The sequence below is a fragment of the Gymnodraco acuticeps genome, unplaced genomic scaffold (assembly GCF_902827175.1).
Source record: "Gymnodraco acuticeps unplaced genomic scaffold, fGymAcu1.1, whole genome shotgun sequence".
In the NCBI taxonomy this organism is placed as follows: domain Eukaryota; kingdom Metazoa; phylum Chordata; class Actinopteri; order Perciformes; family Bathydraconidae; genus Gymnodraco; species Gymnodraco acuticeps.
In genome coordinates this window covers 631,647-652,738 of record NW_022992122.1, presented here as the reverse complement: position 1 = coordinate 652,738, position 21,092 = coordinate 631,647, and the positions used below count along the sequence as shown (strand labels likewise).

General features: G+C 46.1%; 1 protein-coding gene across 1 annotated transcript in view; it reads right to left on the bottom strand.

Moving 5' to 3' along the window:
• Window positions 1-2,060, bottom strand: part of LOC117537812 (CD109 antigen-like) — a 49,587-nt gene extending 47,527 nt beyond the window's left edge. Inside the window, 1 exon segment of the mRNA XM_034203183.1 lies at window positions 1,955-2,060. Within this exon segment, the coding sequence (XP_034059074.1) occupies window positions 1,955-2,025 (71 nt within the window). The 5' untranslated portion in view covers window positions 2,026-2,060.
• Window positions 2,061-21,092: the final 19,032 nt, after the last annotated feature.

Here is a 21,092-nt window from a genome sequence, read left to right as displayed (position 1 = left end):
TTCGACCTGTTCATATACTATTTGTTCCATGACTTTCGAGATGGAGGTAAGTATAGAAACAGGGCGGTAGTTGCCTGGGTCCAATTTGCTGCCCTTTTTGTGCAGGGGGGTTACTCTTGCAATTTTGAAGTCTTTGGGTACTTTTCCCTGTTTTATGGAGAGGTTAATTATGTGAGCTATGACTGGTGAGATGGCGGTTGCTGTGTCTCTGAGGAATTTGGAGGGGATATTGTCGTGGCCAGTGGCCTTGTTAGGTTGGAGGGCGCTCAGTTTAATGAGTACCTCTGCTGTTGTTACCCTTGCTAGACTGAAATCATCTTTGCGTACCCCTAGGTTTTTGTAGTAGGTCATGATGTGATCTACTCCAAAAAGCCCTGAGTGGGAGGGTAATTTATTTACAAGAGTTGTGGCTATGTTTGTGAAAAAAATGTTCAAGTACTTGGCCACATCCAGTTTGTCTGTGATGAGCCTGTTATCTGTCTTTATGTTTCAGTTAGAAAATCTCGTTTTGAGTTTTTTACTGCAGCCAAGCTGGTTATTGAGTAATTTCCAAAGTTCACAGGGTTTATTTTTGTTTCCTCAGTTTTGACATTGATGAAATTCTTTTTGGCAGTTTTGATCATGGAGCTTACGTCATTTCTTAGTCTGTTTCTTTCAATTTTGAGTTCAGTCACGTGGGCCTGGAGTTCACTGCTCGTGCTTTTGGAAAGCATTGACTGACTTTTATGAAACTCAGAGCATTTTTTGTCTCTGGTTTTCATGGCGGTCAGTATGCCGGAGTGCAACCACGGCTCAGCGCGATGTGTTACCCTGGTTGTTCTTAGGGGGGCCAAATCATTGAGTATTGCAGAGAATTTGGTTTTGAAACCAAGCCATTTTTCTTCAACTTGTGTACCACTGAGCTCATCTGACCAGTCCAGGCTCTCCAGTTCTAGGTTAAAGGCCTCGCTAGAGTAGTTTTTGAGGTCTCTAGATATGACTGTTTTGTGACAGCCGGCCCTTTGTTTTAGCTTTTTGCGGGTACAGAATATCATATAATGATCACTTAACCCGCATGCTATAACCCCTTTACTGGAGATCCTGGACTTGTCAGAGGTCAGAATGAGATGGTAGTTTGTGTTGTTTCACATACCCGGGTGGGTTGGGTGATTAGCTGGCTGAAGCCGTGCAGATCACAAATCCTACTGAAGGACTTGAAGACGGACGTGTCTTTACGTTGCATATCCGTGTTCCAGTCTCCAATAATAATTGTCTCTACATCCCCCACATCAGCCAAACACCCATCTGATGTATCATAAAAGTCACTCTGTTCCGGTGGTCTATAGATTGTCCCGACTATTACAGATTTAGCATTGTCAAAAAGAATTTCAACCCACACAGATTCAATATTTTCATGATGCAGGTCAGTACGGTTTTTGAAATTGGTGTCTTTATGTATGTACATGCAGACACCACCTCCATTCACGTTCCTGTCCCTTCTCACTACAAGATAATCTTCAATTTCAATCTCTGAATCTGTAATGGAATTGTCCAATTTGGTCTCAGAAAAGCATAATATGCTTGCCTTACCGTTCATGAATAGCTGCCTGAGTTCAGCCAGTTTGTGCATTCCATGGAATATAACATAAAGTGTATCTCGAGCCGGTTTCTCAAACTTACCTACCCACCTTTAATAACAATTCATACAAGCGTAAAACTAACACACATACAGGAATTACAAAAACACAATATGCAATTAACCTAATTTAGAGAAAACCTCATCACAGAATAAATCCCCAATCCCTCGTCTAAAGATATGGACAGTCGACTAAAGCGCATATGGTTTTTTTCAGCTAATTAGAACAAATGTCATTTGATTTAATTAAGTTAAATTGCGTGTGTGTGTGTGTGTGTGTGTGTGTGTGTGTGTGTGTGTGGTGTGTGTGTGTGTGTGTGTGTGTGTGTGTGTGTTTACCTGTGTGTTGTGTTAGCGGCCGCGGTGAAGCAGATGAAGCCAAAGAATCCCCACACCTGGAGAAGATCCATTTGCAAGAAGAGCAAAACTCTCTAAAGCGATTCAGTGATTCAGACAGGAGACAGGTGTAGTCTTTATACCTGAACACTGACTCCTCCTCCTCCTCCTCCTCCTCCTCCTCCTCCTCCTCCTCCTCCTCCTCCTCCTCCTCCTCCTCCTCCTCCTCCTCCTCCTCCTCCTCCTCCTCCTCCTCCTCCTCCTCCTCCTCCTCAGTTTCCCTGATTTCCCCCAGGGATTCTTCATTCAGTAACTGGGTGTTTCCACTCTGAGGAGCAAGAACATACCCGTGATATCAGATATCATATTTATGGTGGAAGGAGTATTCGGAGCAACTGATGATTTATTCGCTCCAACACATTGTAAGTGATAGGCTAAGGGGCGGGACATCTTAAGCTGTTAACCAATCAGAACAGAGCTGGCCAGCTAACCAATCAGAGCAGACTGGGCTCTGGTTTCAGACAGAGGGTGAAAAGAGGTGCTAAAAATACTAAATACTGATATACACCTGAACATCAGCAGGAGAGGACTCTTTAAAGTAGAGACACTACATACTGATATACACCTGAACATCAGCAGGAGAGGACTCTTTAAAGTAGAGACACTACATACTGATATACACTTGAACACCAGCAGGAGAGGACTCTTTAAAGTAGAGACACTACATACTGATATACACCTGAACATCAGCAGGAGAGGACTCTTTAAAGTAGAGACACTACATACTGATATACACTTGAACACCAGCAGGAGAGGACTCTTTAAAGTAGAGACACTACATACTGATATACACCTGAACACCAGCAGGAGAGGACTCTTTAAAGTAGAGACACCACATACTGATATACACCTGAACATCAGCAGGAGAGGACTCTTTAAAGTAGAGCCACTACATACTGATATACACCTGAACATCAGCAGGAGAGGACTCTTTAAAGTAGAGACACTACATACTGATATACACCTGAACATCAGCAAGAGAGGACTCTTTAAAGTAGAGCCACTACATACTGATATACACCTGAACATCAGCAGGAGAGGACTCTTTAAAGTAGAGACACTACATACTGATATACACCTGAACATCAGCAGGAGAGGACTCTTTAAAGTAGAGACACTACATACTGATATACACCTGAACATCAGCAGGAGAGGACTCTTTAAAGTAGAGACACTACGTACTGATATACACCTGAACATCAGCAGGAGAGGACTCTTTAAAGTAGAGCCACTACATACTGATATACACCTGAACATCAGCAGGAGAGGACTCTTTAAAGTAGAGCCACTACATACTGATATACACCTGAACATCAGCAAGAGAGGACTCTTTAAAGTAGAGCCACTACATACTGATATACACCTGAACATCAGCAGGAGAGGACTCTTTAAAGTAGAGACACTACATACTGATATACACCTGAACATCAGCAGGAGAGGACTCTTTAAAGTAGAGACACTACATACTGATATACACCTGAACATCAGCAAGAGAGGACTCTTTAAAGTAGAGCCACTACATACTGATATACACCTGAACATCAGCAGGAGAGGACTCTTTAAAGTAGAGACACTACATACTGATATACACCTGAACATCAGCAGGAGAGGACTCTTTAAAGTAGAGACACTACATACTGATATACACCTGAACATCAGCAGGAGAGGACTCTTTAAAGTAGAGACACTACGTACTGATATACACCTGAACATCAGCAGGAGAGGACTCTTTAAAGTAGAGCCACTACATACTGATATACACCTGAACATCAGCAGGAGAGGACTCTTTAAAGTAGAGCCACTACATACTGATATACACCTGAACATCAGCAAGAGAGGACTCTTTAAAGTAGAGCCACTACATACTGATATACACCTGAACATCAGCAGGAGAGGACTCTTTAAAGTAGAGACACTACATACTGATATACACCTGAACATCAGCAGGAGAGGACTCTTTAAAGTAGAGACAATCCATACTGATATACACCTGAACATCAGCAGGAGAGGACTCTTTAAAGTAGAGACACTACGTACTGATATACACCTGAACATCAGCAGGAGAGGACTCTTTAAAGTAGAGACACTACATACTGATATACACCTGAACATCAGCAGGAGAGGACTCTTTAAAGTAGAGACACTACATACTGATATACACCTGAACATCAGCAGGAGAGGACTCTTTAAAGTAGAGACACTACATACTGATATACACCTGAACATCAGCAGGAGAGGACTCTTTAAGTAGAGACACTACATACTGATATACAACCTGAACATCAGCAGGAGAGGACTCTTTAAAGTAGAGACACTACATACTGATATACACCTGAACATCAGCAGGAGAGGACTCTTTAAAAGTAGAGACACTACATACTGATATACACCTGAACATCAGCAGGAGAGGACTCTTTAAGTAGAGACACTACATACTGATATACACCTGAACAATCAGCAGGAGAGGACTCTTTAAAGTAGAGACACTACACACTGATATACACCTGATCATCAGCAGGAGAGGACTCTTTAAAAGTAGAGACACTACATACTGATATACACCTGAACATCAGCAGGAGAGGACTCTTTAAAGTAGAGACACTACATACTGATATACACCTGAACATCAGCAGGAGAGGACTCTTTAAAGTAGAAACACTACATACTGATTGATAATGTCTGTGGGTCAGTCTGAAAGTAGGCCCAAATGTGTGAGAATGAGTTTAACTTTCACTTCTGAACAAAGAGGAAATGTTCCCAGAGGATCACAAACACACTGTTGTGTTTCGTTTGATATTAGAGTTTGTTCCCCAGAGGAAGTTTGGTCATCCTCTGACGTTTCCTTCAGTGCCAACATGACTTTAGTATTTGTAGTTTTTTGGGGAAATATCTGAAAAAGAATTGAACATTTTGTCATAACATTTCGTTCTATGCATTTATGTCCACCTCAGAATGAAAAGTTATACCATAAATGATCCCTTGAATATTTTTCCCAGCACCATAGTTATTAACGAAAATCCAAATATATTTAAAAATACACCTTTTTCTGACTTTTTTTTGTTCTGATTCAATATTAGCAAATATAATATAATAATATATATTTTAATGTGGGTAAACTGATCCTTAAATGTCTGGCTGAACAGGATATGCTTGTTTCTATTACTTGATGTATTGGGTCGTTTTAAAACATGCTAGGATTACGTTGTTGTTCACTGATTTCAAAGGAATACAATAATAAAGGTTACATAAGGATTTAGAGTTAGACTGCTTTCTCTCTGTGTAGAACATGTGGGTACAGTTCCTCATTTCAACAGCAGATGGCGATAACTATCCACTGATTTCAAACTATAATGAGAAAGTAGAAGTACTCAGGTCTTGTACTTGAGTAAAAGTAGAAGTACTCAGGTCTTGTACTTGAGTAAAAGTAGAAGTACTCAGATATTGTACTTGAGTAAAAGTAGAAGTACTCAGATATTGTACTTGAGTAAAAGTAGAAGTACTCAGATCTTGTACTTGAGTAAAAGTAGAGGTAATCAGATCTTGTACTTGAGTAAAAGTAGAAGTACTCAGATATTGTACTTGAGTAAAAGTAGAAGTACTCAGATTTTGTACTTGAGTAAAAGTAGAAGTAATCAGATCTTGTACTTGAGTAAAAGTAGAAGTACTCAGATCTTGTACTTGAGTAAAAGTAGAAGTACTCAGATCTTGTAGTAGAAGTACTCAGATCTTGTACTTGAGTAAAAGTAGGAGTACTCAGATCGTGTACTTGAGTAAAAGTAGAAGTACTCAGATCTTGTACTTGAGTAAAAGTAGAAGTACTCAGATCTTGTACTTGAGTAAAAGTAGAAGTATTCAGATCTTGTACTTGAGTAAAAGTAGAAGTACTCAGATCTTGTGTTTGAGTAAAGTAGAAGTACTCAGGTCTTGTTCTTGAGTAAAAGTAAAAGTACCAGATTGTAGGAATACTCTGTTACAGTAAAAGTCCTGCATTCAAAATGTTCCTCAAGTGAAAGTATAAAAGTATTCTCATCTAAATATAGTGAAAGTAGCGACAGTGAAAGTAGTCGTTGTGCAGATTGGTCCATTTCAGAATAATATCTATGATATGTTTTATAATGATTGATCATGAAAGTGTTCTCAAAGCTGGTGAAGGTGCAGCTAGTTTGAAGTACTTTGTATACTGCAGGGTAGCTGGTGGATTCACTCCAGGTGGAACTAAGTCTGATTTAACACTTGATTAGATTTCACATCATTTATCCAGATCTGTGAAGTAACTAAAGGGATTAAATACATGTAGTGGAGCAAACATGTGTGTAGTACCTCGCCCCTGTCTGCTCTCTTTCTGATCCCCTGTAAAGTAATCCCCTCTTCCTCTGGGGGGTGAAAGGACACAAGAGGCTTCTCAATTCTTAAATTTCCCCTCCTCGACTCCTATCCTCGTGAGTTAATCCCGCCCACAGGAGATGCGAGCGGAGGACTGAGGAGGGGAACCGAGGAGAGAGGAGGGGAAGCAGCAGGCGGTTAGAGAAATGAGAACTCCTCTCCTCTGAGCGGTCATTTTAAAGAGACGTCCATTAATGATGACAGGAGGCACAGCAGCCATTCGTCAGTGTTCATGACGACGTATATATTTACTTTTAATTCATCCCCAGTGCGGTATAATGAGGCAATAACAGGCTACAGATGCGGACACACACACACATATATATATATGTATATATTTATATAAATATATACAATTTCAGAATCAAACAGAGCTCTCATAATAACGTAATACAATCAGAGACTGGATATACCCCCCCCCCCCCCCCTCTCTGGTCGCTGAAATGGGGATTTGAAATTACGGGCCAAAAGTTGTATTTACAAATATTACAAGTAAGCAGAGGACACCAAACCAACTGAGACCCGTCTGTCCGCCGCATCTACGCACTGTACAACACACACACACACACACACACACACACACACACACACACACACACACACACACACACACACACACACACCACACACACACACACACACACACCTACACCACACACACCTACAGCTCCTAAAGCACAATCAGGCTACAGCCGTTGTGTATTTTATTATGTGAAGCACTAAATGGTCTTAGAAAAAGATTGACTCTTTGTTTGTAGATATCTACTAAACTACATCATACTGTTATGTATGTGTCACATCAGGTGTGACTGTGCCTTTAAGATGGCACCGGGAGTTTGGGGATGTGTGAACCGGATACAGTTAGTTGTTGTTGTGTTGTCATGGGAGCGTGTGAAATAACGTGTTCAATAAACTGTCAACCTAAATGTCGTAGTCCATAGGCTTATATATACAACATTGGCGACGAGGATTATGGATTCTCTACTCTCACCTCTCTCCCCGTTCCTCGCACTGCCGGGCGAACCGCTGATTCCGTGGGTTCGCTGGCTTGAGTCCTTCGAAACGTTCATAGTAGCCGCGGGGCTAGCTGAAGCTAACGACGACAGGAAGAAAGCCCTGCTGATACACACGCTGGGCAGCGGATTTTTCGGACTCTCGGACTCGCTCCGAAATATGCGGACTGTGTTTCACTGCTCACTGGACACTTTGCTGCTCCACAAAATGTTATGCTCCAGCGAATAGTTTTTCGGCAACGCCGGCAACAGGCGGGTGAGTCCGCCCACCATTACCTGGCTGATCTGAGCGGACTAGCCAGCCTCTGTAAATTCGGGGCGCTGGAAGATGAACTAATACGGGATCAGCTGGCTGAGCACACTAACAGCTCGACGCTCAGAGAAAAGTTGCTAATGATCACAGACAAGCTCACAGACAAGAGCAGTGGAGGTAGCTTCCCAGCTTGAGTCAGCAGCAGCCTTAGCATCCCAGCTAGCTCCCTCCTCCGGTTCTTTTCCCCACAGACCCATGCTACTAACCCAAACGGTGGCGCTACCCATGGAGCCTCCCGGGGAGGTTTTCCCTGAGGACAACTTTGATGTGAACTTTGCAGGTAATTGTGGATTATCATCGCACCAGAGTCGAGCTCCAAACTACCCTGCCAAGGGACAGAGGTGTCAATGCTGTGGCAGACAGAACCATTTCGCACGGGTCTGTCGCTCTGTTCCTGCAACCGACAGCCCACCTCCACGTACGCCTGGGCAGCACGCACCGACAATCATCCACTCAGTGGCCGCCATCTCCCGACCGCTAAAGTGCTGCACGGTGGAGCTGGATGGGGTCTGCCTCCCGCTGCTGCTGGATACGGGGGCCTCCAAGTCGCTCCTGAATGTTTCCACGGTCCGGCATCTCTTTCCGCTCCGAACACTCACCGCCGACGTCGAGGATCTGTACGGGTATGGACACTAAAATTGGAATGGCGGGCACAATAACCTTTGCTATGCGTTACGGGACTAAGGCTCTCCCCGCATTCACCTTTCAAGTGCCTCACCAGGGGGCCAACCTCATGGGTTTTGATTTGTTTTGTGAGTTGGGTTTCACCCTTGTGGACAACCGCCATCTTGTCTGTTGGCTCGCCGTGGCATCAGTGCAGGCCTGCTCTGTTCAGTGGTTTGGGCTGCCTCACCGCCTTTGACCACCAGCCCCTCCTCAAGCCTGAGGTACACCCCGTGATTCCGCCCATACGCCGCCTGCCTCTCGCCCTGCGTGACGACGTCACCGCCAAGCTGCAAAAACTCTTGGACGCGGGCATCATCGAACGCATTGATGCAGCCCCGTGGATTTCAAACCTGGTGGTGGTGAAGAAGAAGTCAGGGGGCCTGCGCCCATGCATCGACCTCAGGCCGGTGAACAAGGCCGTGATACCTGATAGGTATCTGCTGCCCACAGTGGAGGAGCTTGCCGCACTATTATACGGCTCTTCCATGTTCACGAAACTAGACCTTCGCCAAGGCTACCTGCAGGTTCCGCTGCACCCTGACAGCCGCAGCCTTACAGCTTTCGTGACTCATGTCGGAGTGGTTCGCTACACCCGCATGCCCTTCGGCCTCAGCTCGGTCCCCAGCTGTTTTCAAAAAATCTTGACCACCATCTTCGCCGGCATCCCGGGCGTGGTCGTCTTCCTGGACGACAGATACCTAATTCACACCAACGCAACTCCGGTTCAAGCTCCGTGCTAGAGCTTTTCAGGTTCAGAACCGGTTCTTCGGTTTAGCTCCGGCTCTTTTCACACAGCCCAGAGTCCGACTGGTGCTGCGTCATTGCGTCATCGTTTGCGTCATGACGTAACCGTTTGCGTGCCTGCTTCATAAAGCCAAACCGCGCGGAAACCTCTCACAGCTCACACCGACAACAAAAACAATGGCCGATTGTGTTCCAGCTTCCTCTGTACCTCTTCAGAAGACCAGATTCCCAGTAGGGAGAATGTAGTGGCTGACCTGCTCTCCCGCACCACCCCCACCCCAGCAACAGAGTCAGAGCTCATACTCAGGGGCGGAGCTTCCTACAGGCGATACAGGTGGTTGCCTCGAGCGCCACCCAGAGGGGGGCGCCAAAAATTGCACCAAAAAAAAAAAAAACTTTTTTTCTTTTTTTTTTTGCTTGGCGTAGTTTTGGCGCCCCCCTCTATATCTGCAACCATTATTCTTACATAAAAAAAAATTCTATCATAAGGGGAAATAAGCCAAAAATCTAAAACGGTCGGTCGGTCTAAGAGCCTCGGCTTTAGGTGTTCACAGTCAGAACATGCTAGAGCGCTGTGCATTGATGGGTATCGGTCAAGTGTTTATAAAATTGAGCGTTGAGGAAAGAAAGACTAACGTTAGAGAACTGTGAAGAGGCAAAAGCCATCCGAGGCGCAGTATAAAAACAGAAGAAAAGAAGAAGAGAAATGTGCCAAGGTGAAAGGTATGCAATTTTGATTGTATTGTCAACATTAGCGAATGGATCATGTAATCTTGCTAGTTAGCCAAGCCAACGTTAGCTTGCCAGCGTTTGTTATTGCCATTCAGTCGAAACTGTCATAAGGCTATTTTCGTTGTGTCATGAAATAGAAATATTAGTAATAATAACAATGTTAGTTTTGGTGTAGCGAGCTAGCCAGTGTGGTGGAATGTTAGTTAGTTGGTAACGTTAGCTAACGTTAAGTTTACCTCAGAAAGCACATTGACTATCCGAGTCAAACATTTGCCAAATGCAACCCTGTCATAATGTGCGCTAACGTTAGCTAACTAGCTCAGTGGTTCTCAACTCCAGTCCTGTTGAATGTTTTAGTTCCAACCCAGAACTAACACACCTGGTTCAACTGTTCTAATAACATAGGCATAGCTCTTGATTAGTTCAATCAGACCTGTCAGGCTGTCCAAATGCTTACTAACTAAATAATAGCTACATTTAACAAATGGAAATTATTCAATGTTGATAATACACAGGTAGGGAATGAGTCCTTACCCCAAGTGAAGGAGTTCAAGTATCTCGGGGTCTTGTTCTCGAGTGAGGGAACAATGGAGCGTGAGATGGGCCGGAGAATCGGAGCAGCGGGAGCGGTACTGCAGTCGCTTTACCGCACCGTTGTGACGAAAAGGGAGCTGAGCCAGAAGGCAAAGCTCTCGGTCTTCCGGGCCATTTTCGTTCCTACCCTCACCTATGGTCATGAAGGATGGGTCATGACCCAAAGAACGAGATCGCGGATACAAGCGGCCGAGATGGGTTTTCTCCGCAGGGTGGCTGGTGTCTCCCTTAGGGATAAGGTGAGAAGTTCGGTCATCAGGGAGGGACTCGGAGTTGAGCCGCTCCTCCTTCGCGTCGAAAGGAGCCAGTTGAGGTGGTTCGGGCACCTAGTTAGGATGCCACCTGGGCGCCTCCCTAGGGAGGTGTTCCAGGCACGTCCAGCTGGGAAGAGACCAAGGGGTAGACCTAGGACCAGGTGGAGGGATTATATCTCTTCGCTGGCCTGGGAGCGCCTTGGGATCCCCCAGTCAGAGCTGGTTGATGTCGCCAGGGAAAAGAAAGTTTGGGGCTCTCTGCTGGAACTGCTACCCCCGCGACCCGACCACGGATAAGCGGGAGAAGATGGATGGATGGATGGATAATACACATTTTGTTATATCATTTTAGATTCACTTTTAAAATATCTGGGACCACCTGCTGCATCAGTTGACAAGGAACAAAAGCGGCTGAAGTCAACAAAGAGGCACTTCTCATATGAGTCTCCTGATGAGCCATTGAGGGATGCCTTGCAAAATCTGGAGGTAACCTTCCTTAACGTGGTGGTGGATGCTGCAGTGTCAGCACAAAAGGAGAGGTTTACCACTCTTAAACATGTGCAAGACAAGTTTGGCATTCTGTACTTCTCAGACCTGCCACACCAAGAGCTGATGAAGCAAGCAGAGGCAGTTGCACACACCTTAAGCCATGGAGGGAAATCGGATTTGTATGGGAAGGAGCTGGCTCAGGAGTTGGAAAATGTACCTGATTTGCCATCAAAGAGCATGACAACTCTTGAGTTGTTGAAATTCATACACACAAAGCAGCTCACCGAAATATATCACAACTTGTGTATTGCTCTGAGGATCAGTGCAACGCTACCAGTAACAGTAGCTTCAGCCGAGAGGAGTTTTTCCAAATTAAAACTCTTGAAAACATACCTGAGGTCAACCATGGCTCAAGAACGCCTCAGTGGTCTGGCTGTAATCAGTATTAACCATGAGGTTGGTGGTCAGATTTCACATGATGATGTGATTGATGACTTTGCAGCGAGGAAGGCCAGAAGGATTGCACTGTAAATGGAAACCAGTAGGAGCTAATATGTAGGCTAACCTTGTGTGATGATAGTGAGTGGAATGTAAATAGTTCTTAATTTTTATTTATTTGTTTGTTTATTTAGCATATTATATATTGATTATTTGACATATGTAACATATTTTACATTTCTTCTTAATTTTCTTTGAAAGCAAATTTGCACATTCTTTTATTGTTTGTTATTGTTATTATTATTATTATTATTATTGTTTGTTAGCTAAGTTGTTTGTTTTAATTCTTTAGTGTGCACTTTACATGTATTCTTACCTCTTGTTCTTGCTTGTAATAAATAAAGGTGCAGTACTTTACTGTATAACTGTTAAGATGTTTTGATATTTTTTTGGGGGGGGGGGGCGCAGTGGTGAAGCTCGCCTAGAGCACCAAATGTGCTAGGTCCGCCCCTGCTCATACTCATGCTCCATGCCCCGCTTCAGGCCGCGGTTTCCCTGGAGGACCTTCGGTTCGCGTCGGAGGAGGACCCCACGCTCTCCCGGCTCCGCACTTACATCCGGGAGGGATTGCCTGCAAAGTTCCCGGAGGAGCAGGCGTCTTTTTATCGGGTCAAGGATGAGCTGACCTGCTGGAACGGTGTCTGCGTGGCCCGGGGCCTCCGCACGTTTGTTCCCATCCACCTCAGGGCATACGTATTGGCTATGACGCACGAGGGCCACCTGGGTATCGTGAAGGTGAAACAGCGCTGCAGGGATTTGGTGTGGTGGCCGGGCATAGATTGAGATATAGAGACAATGGTGAAGGAGTGCACGGCCTGCCTGGTCAGTGGCAAAACTGGCCCACCGCCCCTGCAGCCCTTGCAGTGGCCGCGCGCGCCTTGGGAGCACATGCAGCTGGACATCTGTGGGGAGCTGCATGGCATCCCGCGCCACCAACGCTTCCTCCTGGTGGCCTACGATCTCCATTCGAAATGGCCAGAGGTGGTCGCCACAGGGTCCGTAACGGCTCGGGTGGTCACATACTTCCTCTCCTCTCTGTTTGCTCGGTGGGGCAGTCCTAACGCCATCACTACAGAACGGCCTACAGTTTGTCTCAGCTGAGTTCGCCACCTTTGTGTACACATCCGTACAGCTTTCTACCACCCGCAAGCAAATGTGGTAGTGGAAAGGTTCAACCAAACCCTAAAGAACGGGATCAGAGCACACCTGGCAGATGGTCTTCCGTTCTCATCCGCGCTGCGCCGCACCTTGCTTCACTACCGGGCGACGCCGCATTCAACTACCGGCAGCTCCCCAGCCCTCTTGATGATGGGCCGTGAGCTGCAGCTCCCTTTGGATCGGCTACGGGCCCCGGCGGCCGTCATGCCAACAGCCGCACCCTGCCAGAGCGCCAGGGTCGCAGAGGCTCAGCGTCGCATGAAGCAACGGTTCGACAAGAGACGGAGGATGAGAGGGCCTCCCTTCACAGTGGAGGACTGGGTCAGGATTCACCGTCCTAACCGGGACCACAAGCTGCTATCCTTCTGGACGGCGCCGATAAAGGTCACTGCTGTCAGCCACCTTTCGTCTGGCCGATGGATCACGGTGGCATGCAAGCCGGCTTCGGAAGGTGGCACCGCCCCCCATCGTGGACCCAGGGCCCAGGGAGGACAGGGACTTTGCTTTTCCTGATGAGCAGTTGCAGGGTCCAGCTAGGTTCCCACCTAAGCCGGTTGAGCCAGTGGTTCGTCCTGAAGCTCATCCGGCCCGTGTCCGGGTCGGACCAAGATACTGGGAAGACTATATTGTGAGCTTGTGACTCTCAGGGGTAATGTTGAGAGCATATTCTGTTGCGTGGCAGAATAATCCACATGGCTATGCTGGTGACTGGCAGTCGACCCAGTTCATCTAGAGTAGATAGCTAAAAGTTAATTGGGTTCCTTGTGGAGGGGGGGGGGGGTAAATGTTATGTATGTGTCACATCAGGTGTGACTGTGCCTTTAAAGAGCCTGTGACAGCCTCCCAACAACTGTTGTGCAATAAAATATTGGGCTACTAGTTATCTCGAACCGTCATCTTAAAAAAGAAGGTGCGATACCGTTCCGATAAATATCAATAATTTCGAACATGGCGGGGTGAGGGAATGCTCCGGTTTTGGGACAAAATTAACATGGGATCACTCCGATCATTGTACGTACTTGTCTCACTGGAATATTAACGGTCAGATAGAATACAACATCGACCCAATTTCTCCGGTCAATGACGGGAGAGTTTTGAAAGTGACAAAACAATGTTCCACACATTTAAAAACAATTAAACAATGTTTACCCACGATTCAAGCTCCTTTCCTGGGTAATAAAGTGAGATGAAGCAGCCTGTCGGCAGTGTTGTTATTTGAAGGAGGCTGCGGACATACGGCTGCTCTTCACAGAGTCACTGCAAGCAGCAGCGGCAGCAGCAGCAGCAGCAGCAGGGGGGAGTGAAGACAATTTGGGGGACATTGACAGTGACAGCTCTGGAGAGGAGCATAGCTGCTGTGAATAAGGACGAATATGGATGCCGATGGGCGGACGATAAAGCGTGGGTGTGATCATCTCTCGGTCCTATCCTCCAGGCAAGGCGGGGGCCAAAACTGGGTGAAATTGACCAAAAAGTTAAAATAAATACAATAATTCATCCATGGAAAGATGCATTAAAGTGAAAAAAAGTATCCAAAAATAGTGCATCATAATGCGGGTTGAGTCCCCTGACAACTCTCCTTACATTCCTCCAGAGTCAGGAAATACTCTGTTATATTTTGGGAGAACCAGAGGAAAGGGGTGAAAATGGAGAAATTGTATCCCAAAATTGTGTCTCATAATTCCCTGACATCTCCCCGTGAATTCCTCCAGAGACCAGTTCAAAAACTTCAAATGTTGTAAGAATCATGATTGGGGTTCCTTGAGGCAACAATTGTATCCGAGCCAAAGCACTCATGTAGCGGATACATTCCTCCATGATGTGAAACAGCCGTTTTTTTTCTAAGTGCTCTCAAAACCGGGTTTCCGATTTCGTGCGGATGGTAGCTTGGAAAAGATGAATGAATTTTTTCGACGGAGGAAGGGAGGTCTCGATTCCCCTCTCCGTTGTAAAATGCAACGGGGGAGTGCAAATGTCTCGGGGCTTCCACCGGAAGCCCCTCCTCCGTAGGCACTTGGCCGTTTTTTTGAGAATTTCGAAAATCATGAAATACACTGGGAAAAGCACCTATTTGTAGCCCATCACAGAGCCCCAAATGACGGACTAAGCAGCTCCAGTATCTCTCCCTGACATGTGCAAACAGGCTATATCAGACTTCCATGAAATACACCGGGAAAAGCACCTATTTGTAGCCCATCACAGAGCCCCAAATGACGGACTAAGCGGCTCCAGCATCTCTCCCTGACATGTGCAAACAGGCTATGTCAGACTTCCATGAAATACACCGGGAAAAGCACCTATTTGTAGCCCATCACAAAGCCCCAAATGACGGACTAAGCAGCTCCAGCATCTCTCATTGACATGTGCAAACAGGCTATGTCAGACTTCCATGAAATACACCGGGAAAAGCACCTATTTGTAGCCCATCACAGAGCCCCAAATGACGGGCTAAGCAGCTCCAGCATCTCTCCCTGACATGTGCAAACAGGCTATGTCAGACTTCCATGAAATACACCGGGAAAAGCACCTATTTGAAGCCCATCACAAAGCCCCAAATGACGGACTAAGCAGCTCCAGCATCTCTCATTGACATGTGCAAACAGGCTATGTCAGACTTCCATGAAATACACTGGGAAAAGCACCTATTTGTAGCCCATCACAGAGCCCCAAATGACGGACTAAGCAGCTCCAGCATCTCTCCCTGACATGCATACTTCCATAACCTCGCACACCTTGGGTCCCCGGGCCCCCGAAATTAAGCACTCCCCCACGGACTAAACCCAGATGATCACACCCTCAAGAACCTCGTGCCCCTGGGAATCTTAAAGGTGGTGGATTTTGTGGTGCTGTACTGTCCGCACACCAGCATCAATATTCGGCCTACTTCACAGCACCACCCACCCTCCTGTGGAGGATGTTATCATGCCCCTGGTTATACTTAAAGGTGGTGGATTTTGTGGTGCTGTACTGTCCGCACACCAGTATCAATATTCGGCCTTCTTCACAGCACCACCCATCTCTCCCTGACATGTGCAAACAGGCTATGTCAGACTTCCATGAAATAGACCGGAAAAATCACCCATTTGTAGCCCCTCACAGAGCCCCAAACGACGGACTAAGCAGCTCCAGCATATATCCCTAACATGCGCACTTCCATAACATCGCACACCGTGAGACCCCGGGCCCCCGGACTTAAGCACTCCCCCACGGACTAAACCCAGATGTTCACACCCTACAGAACCTCATGCCCCTGGAAATACTTTGCGGTGATCTACCCTATGGCGGGTCAAATTTGCTGATAGCACAGCTGACGGCTGGACACTAGCCGTAGAGGAACACCAGGGCAGGACCAGGCAGTTCCCTCTTTGCAGACAAGCATATATGGTTGTTACGCAGGATCAAACAGGTAGCCTGTGATGAAGTAGGGTCAACCCTATATCATGGTAGCCGTTTCTCAGGCTCCCTCTCCGGAATCGAACCCTGATTCCCCGTTACCCGTGGTCACCATGGTAGGCACAGAAAGTATCATCGAAAGTTAATAGGGCAGACATTCGAATGAGACGTCGCCGCCACGAGGGCCAGCGATCGGCTCGAGGTTATCTAGAGTCACCAAAGCGGCCGGGCGCCCCGGAGAGCACCCCGCATGGGTTTTGGGTCTGATAAATGCACGCATCCCCGAAGGTCAACGTTCGTTGGCATGTATTAGCTCTAGAATTGCCACAGTTATCCAAGTAACGTTAGAGCGATCAAAGGAACCATAACTGATTTAATGAGGGTAGCCTGTGATGAAGTAGGGTCGACCCTATATCATGTGAAGCCACCAAACACCGGTCCCCGGGGGAACCGGTGCCCGGAGCAAGGCCAATTGCTGAATGCCGCAGCCGATGAAGGCCGCTATGCAACAGTGGAGGGTTCGAGAAACGACAGTGTTTGCCGGGCGCACCGCGGCGGAGGTGGAGAGGTTCCAGCCCGGAACCTCCGTCCCGTGGTGGGACCCGTGGTGGGACCCGTGGTGGGACCCCTGAGTCAGACGGTTCGTCTCGGTCCCGCTTCATATTGGGCGGCCCGGGAGGGAAGAGACATGCAGGGTTACCCCCACACAGCACACCCTCCCGGCCATTAGAGTCGAACCCGCAGTTCGGAGGAACCAACAGCCAAAGCACCGGCACGTGGACCGGGGGAGAAGGCCCTCCGATGGCGGGTCGCGTTTGCCATTTGATCAGTGCGGTCAGAGGAGAATAACCCGCAGTTCGGAGAAACCGACCGCCAGAGCACCGGCACAAGGCCGGGCCGGCGGAGGCTCTCCGATGGCGGGTCACGTTTTCCATTCGATCAGTGAGAAATCAGGAAAAAGTCTGAGTTCACCTTTGGGAGAACCATGAAAACGGGCAAAATGTATCCCAAAATAGTGCATCATAATGCAGGTAGAGTCCCCTGACAACTCTCCTTACATTGCTCCAGAGTCAGAAAAAGTCTAAGTTAACTTTTAGAAGAACCATAGAAAATGGGTTAAAATGTATCTGAAAATAGTGCCTCATATGCAGGTAGAGTCTCCCCAAACTCCCTTCACATTCCTCCAGAGTCAGAAAAAGTCTAAGTTAACTTTTGGAAGAACCATAGAAAAGGGGTGAAAATGGATAAAAATGTATCCGAAAATAGTGCCTCATATGCGGGTAGAGTCTCCCCAAACTCCCCTCACATTCCTCCAGAGTCAGAAAAAGTCTAAGTTAAATTTTAGAAGAACCATAGAAAATGGGTGAAAATGAATACAAATGTATCCGAAAATAGTGCCTCATATGCGGGTAGAGTCTCCCCAAACTCCCCTCACAATCCTCCAGAGTCAGAAAAAGTCTAAGTTAACTTTTGGAAGAAATATAGAAAAGGAGTGAAAATGGATCAAATGTATCCAAAAAATAGTGCCTCATATGCGGGTAGAGTCTCCCCAAACTCCCCTCACATTCCTCCAGAGTCAGAAAAAGTCTAAGTTAACTTTTAGAAGAACCATAGAAAATGGATCAAATGTATCCGAAAATAGTGCCTCATATGCGGGTAGAGTCTCCCCAAACTCCCCTCACATTCCTCCAGAGTCAGAAAAAGTCTAAGTTAACTTTTGGAAGAACCATAGAAAAGGGGTGAAAATGGATAAAAACGTATCCGAAAATAGTGCCTCATATGCGGGTAGAGTCTCCCCAAACTCCCCTCACATTCCTCCAGAGCAGGGGTCACCAACCTTTTTTAGGATGAGGGCTACTTTCAAAAAATAAAACAAGTCGGGGGCTACTTTTACTCCTCTTTTTTTTGTTTTTTGCAGTGTATATATTTATCACATTTTAACATTATGATATGCTGACCTTTAACCTTTGTGTGCTGTTTGGGTCTGTGGGACCCGTTTCCAGTGTTTACTAAAAGAAAATGTATGCAATTTAATTATTTTAACCTGCTTTATTGGGGAGTGGGCCTCACATCCTCTAGGGGGGTCCTCACATCCTCTAGGGGGGTCCTCACCTCCTCTAGGGGGGTCTGGGGGCATGCACCCCCGGGAAGATGTTTTTTAAAATGTTGAAGTGAAATGCATCAATCTGGTGCACTTTGAGCACAAAATGAATTTATGGATACAGCTCTCAACTCTCAGATGAAAGGGAGATGTATACTTTTCAATACTCCAATCATCTTTAGAATATCATCACAACCAATAACACATCGTTTAAACTTGTTTATTCTTATCTTATGTTACCTAGTAGTTAGCATTCTTTCTTTTTATTTATGCATATTTTACTAATCATTCCCCTTTAAACTGTTTGTTGTACTGTCCTATACACATTGGAATGATTTCTTACTTTATCTATATTACATAGATAAAAGTGTGCTCTCCCTAGCTCTCTCGCTCTCTCTCTCCCTCCCTCCCTCGCTCGCTCTCTCTCTCTCCCTCTGTATCGCTCGCTCACAGAGACTGTGTGCTCCTCCGTGGCGAGGACGGCTTGCGTTAAAAAATAATAAACATATTTGTAAAGTGGGGGGGACACAAACGCGATTTCGAAAAGTGCGGGGGACATGTCCCCCCCCCCCTGTCCCCAGTGGAGATTACGCCATGCGTGTGTGTGCGTCAAGTGGAATAAATATATATGCAAGTTACAACACACAGAGTAAAACTCTGCCCCTCATGTGCTGTATTGGCTGGCATGATAGGCTGTTCAATGGGGCTGATGTGTTGTGTAGATTCTGCCAGAAGGAAAATCAGCGGGGAGGTGCCACATTGCTTTTCTTCCCGACTGCAACGCTGGTCCCGCAAATCAAGCAAGAACGTGATTGGTCGATATTCATTGTGGGGGTGGGGGAGGAGGGGCGTTAGATATAGAGTTGTAGTAAGTAGATAGAGTTCGCTATGATTTATGTGTCGTTTATGCATAGGGTAGATTCTTTTAATTACATTTCCTTTTTGGTTTTGTGTATTTTATACATTTTGGATTTGCTTGGCGAGCTATTTTTAGAATATGCCCGGCGGGCGACTCACGTTGCCCCTGCGGGCGACTGAGTGCCCGCGGGCACCGTGTTGGCTACCCCTGCTCCAGAGTCAGAAAAAGTCTAAGTTAACTTTTAGAAGAACCATAGAAAATGGATGAAAATGGATTAAATGTATCCGAAAATAGTGCCTCATATGCGGGTATAGTCTCCCCAAACTCCCCTCACATTCCTCCAGGGTCAGAAAAAGTCTAAGTTAACTTTTAGAAGAACCATAGAAAATGGGTGAAAATGGATAAAAATGTATCCGAAAATAGTGCCTCATATGCGGGTAGAGTCTCCCCAAACTCCCCTCACATTCCTCCAGGGTCAGAAAAAGTCTAAGTTAACTTTTGGAAGAACCAAAGAAAAGGGGTGAAAATGGATAAAATGTATCCGAAAATAGTGTCTCATAATTCCGTGACAACTCCCCTTGAATTCCTCCAGACCAGTTCAAAAACTTAAAGTTGTGTAAGAACCATGATTAGGGGTCCTCCAGGCAACAATTGTATCCGAGCCAAAGCACTCATGTCGCGGACACATTCCTCCATGATGTGAAACAGCCGTTTTTGTGCTCTCAAAAACTGGGTTTCTGATATCGTGCGGATAGTAGCTTGGAAAAGATGAATGAATTTTTTCGACGGAGGAAGGGAGGTCTCGATTCCCCTCTCCGTTGTAAAATGCAACGGAGAGGGGAATCGCCGAAGACTTGCGCTTTTTTTTAACCCCTCCTCCGTTGGCACTTAGCCATTTTTCGAGAATTTTTTAAAACTTCATTTTTGATTATTTTAAGATATAATTGACCGTTTTCTTTACTTTGTTTTGCTTTCCACGGGTGGGGGCGCATGGCAGGCCGCCTATGAGCTCCCAAATTCGGCCTGGAACCTCCGGGAATTGTGGGCTAAGCTCCATAAACTGACAAAGTCACCCAGAAATTTCATTTTAATAGCCCAAAAATATATAATACAAATATATTTAAATAGTAAAAGGTACAATTGTGCTCCTAATTACCCGGAATTTGATTTATATAGCCCCATGATAGTGAATACAAATCATTTTCATGGGAAAAAAGTGTTAAAATGCCTGATTAATATGTTTGTAATGCTGGCAGCAGGTTCACTGCTGTAAGCAGGGTCCCACACTCACAGGCACACAGGCAGAGATCCAGGGTGATGCACATGGCTTTCTTACCCAGGAATAACTGTGTGAAAGCTGGGTAAAAGTGCTGTGAATACAGGGAGAGAGGAGCAGCAGCAGCAGGCTGTGACCCAGAGAGCTCCTTCCAGCACCTCGCTCTATCCCACCCAGAGGACAGGCTGCTTCACAGCACTATTTAACCCAGGAAAGAAGCTTCAATACTGGGTATATCAGTGTTAAAATGCACACAGGCAGAGATCCAGGGTGATGCACATGGGTCAGAAAAAGTCTAAGTTAACTTTTAGAAGAACCAGAGAAAAGGGATGAAAATGGAGAAATTGTATCCCAAAATAGTGTCTCTTAAGGCGGGTAGAGTATGGGGTGACGTATATGGACACTTGAGCACCAGCAAGACCCCCACCTCCATTACCTTGTACACCAGGCGAACCTGTGTACCCACACTTAAGCACTCCCCCACGGACTAAACCAAGAGGGAACACCGGTCAGAAGTTCGTGCCCCTTTAAAACCATTAAAACTGCTATGCATTGAGGATTTTAGTCCGAGATGAGTGCTTATCTGCGGGTATCTTGTGTCAACTTTG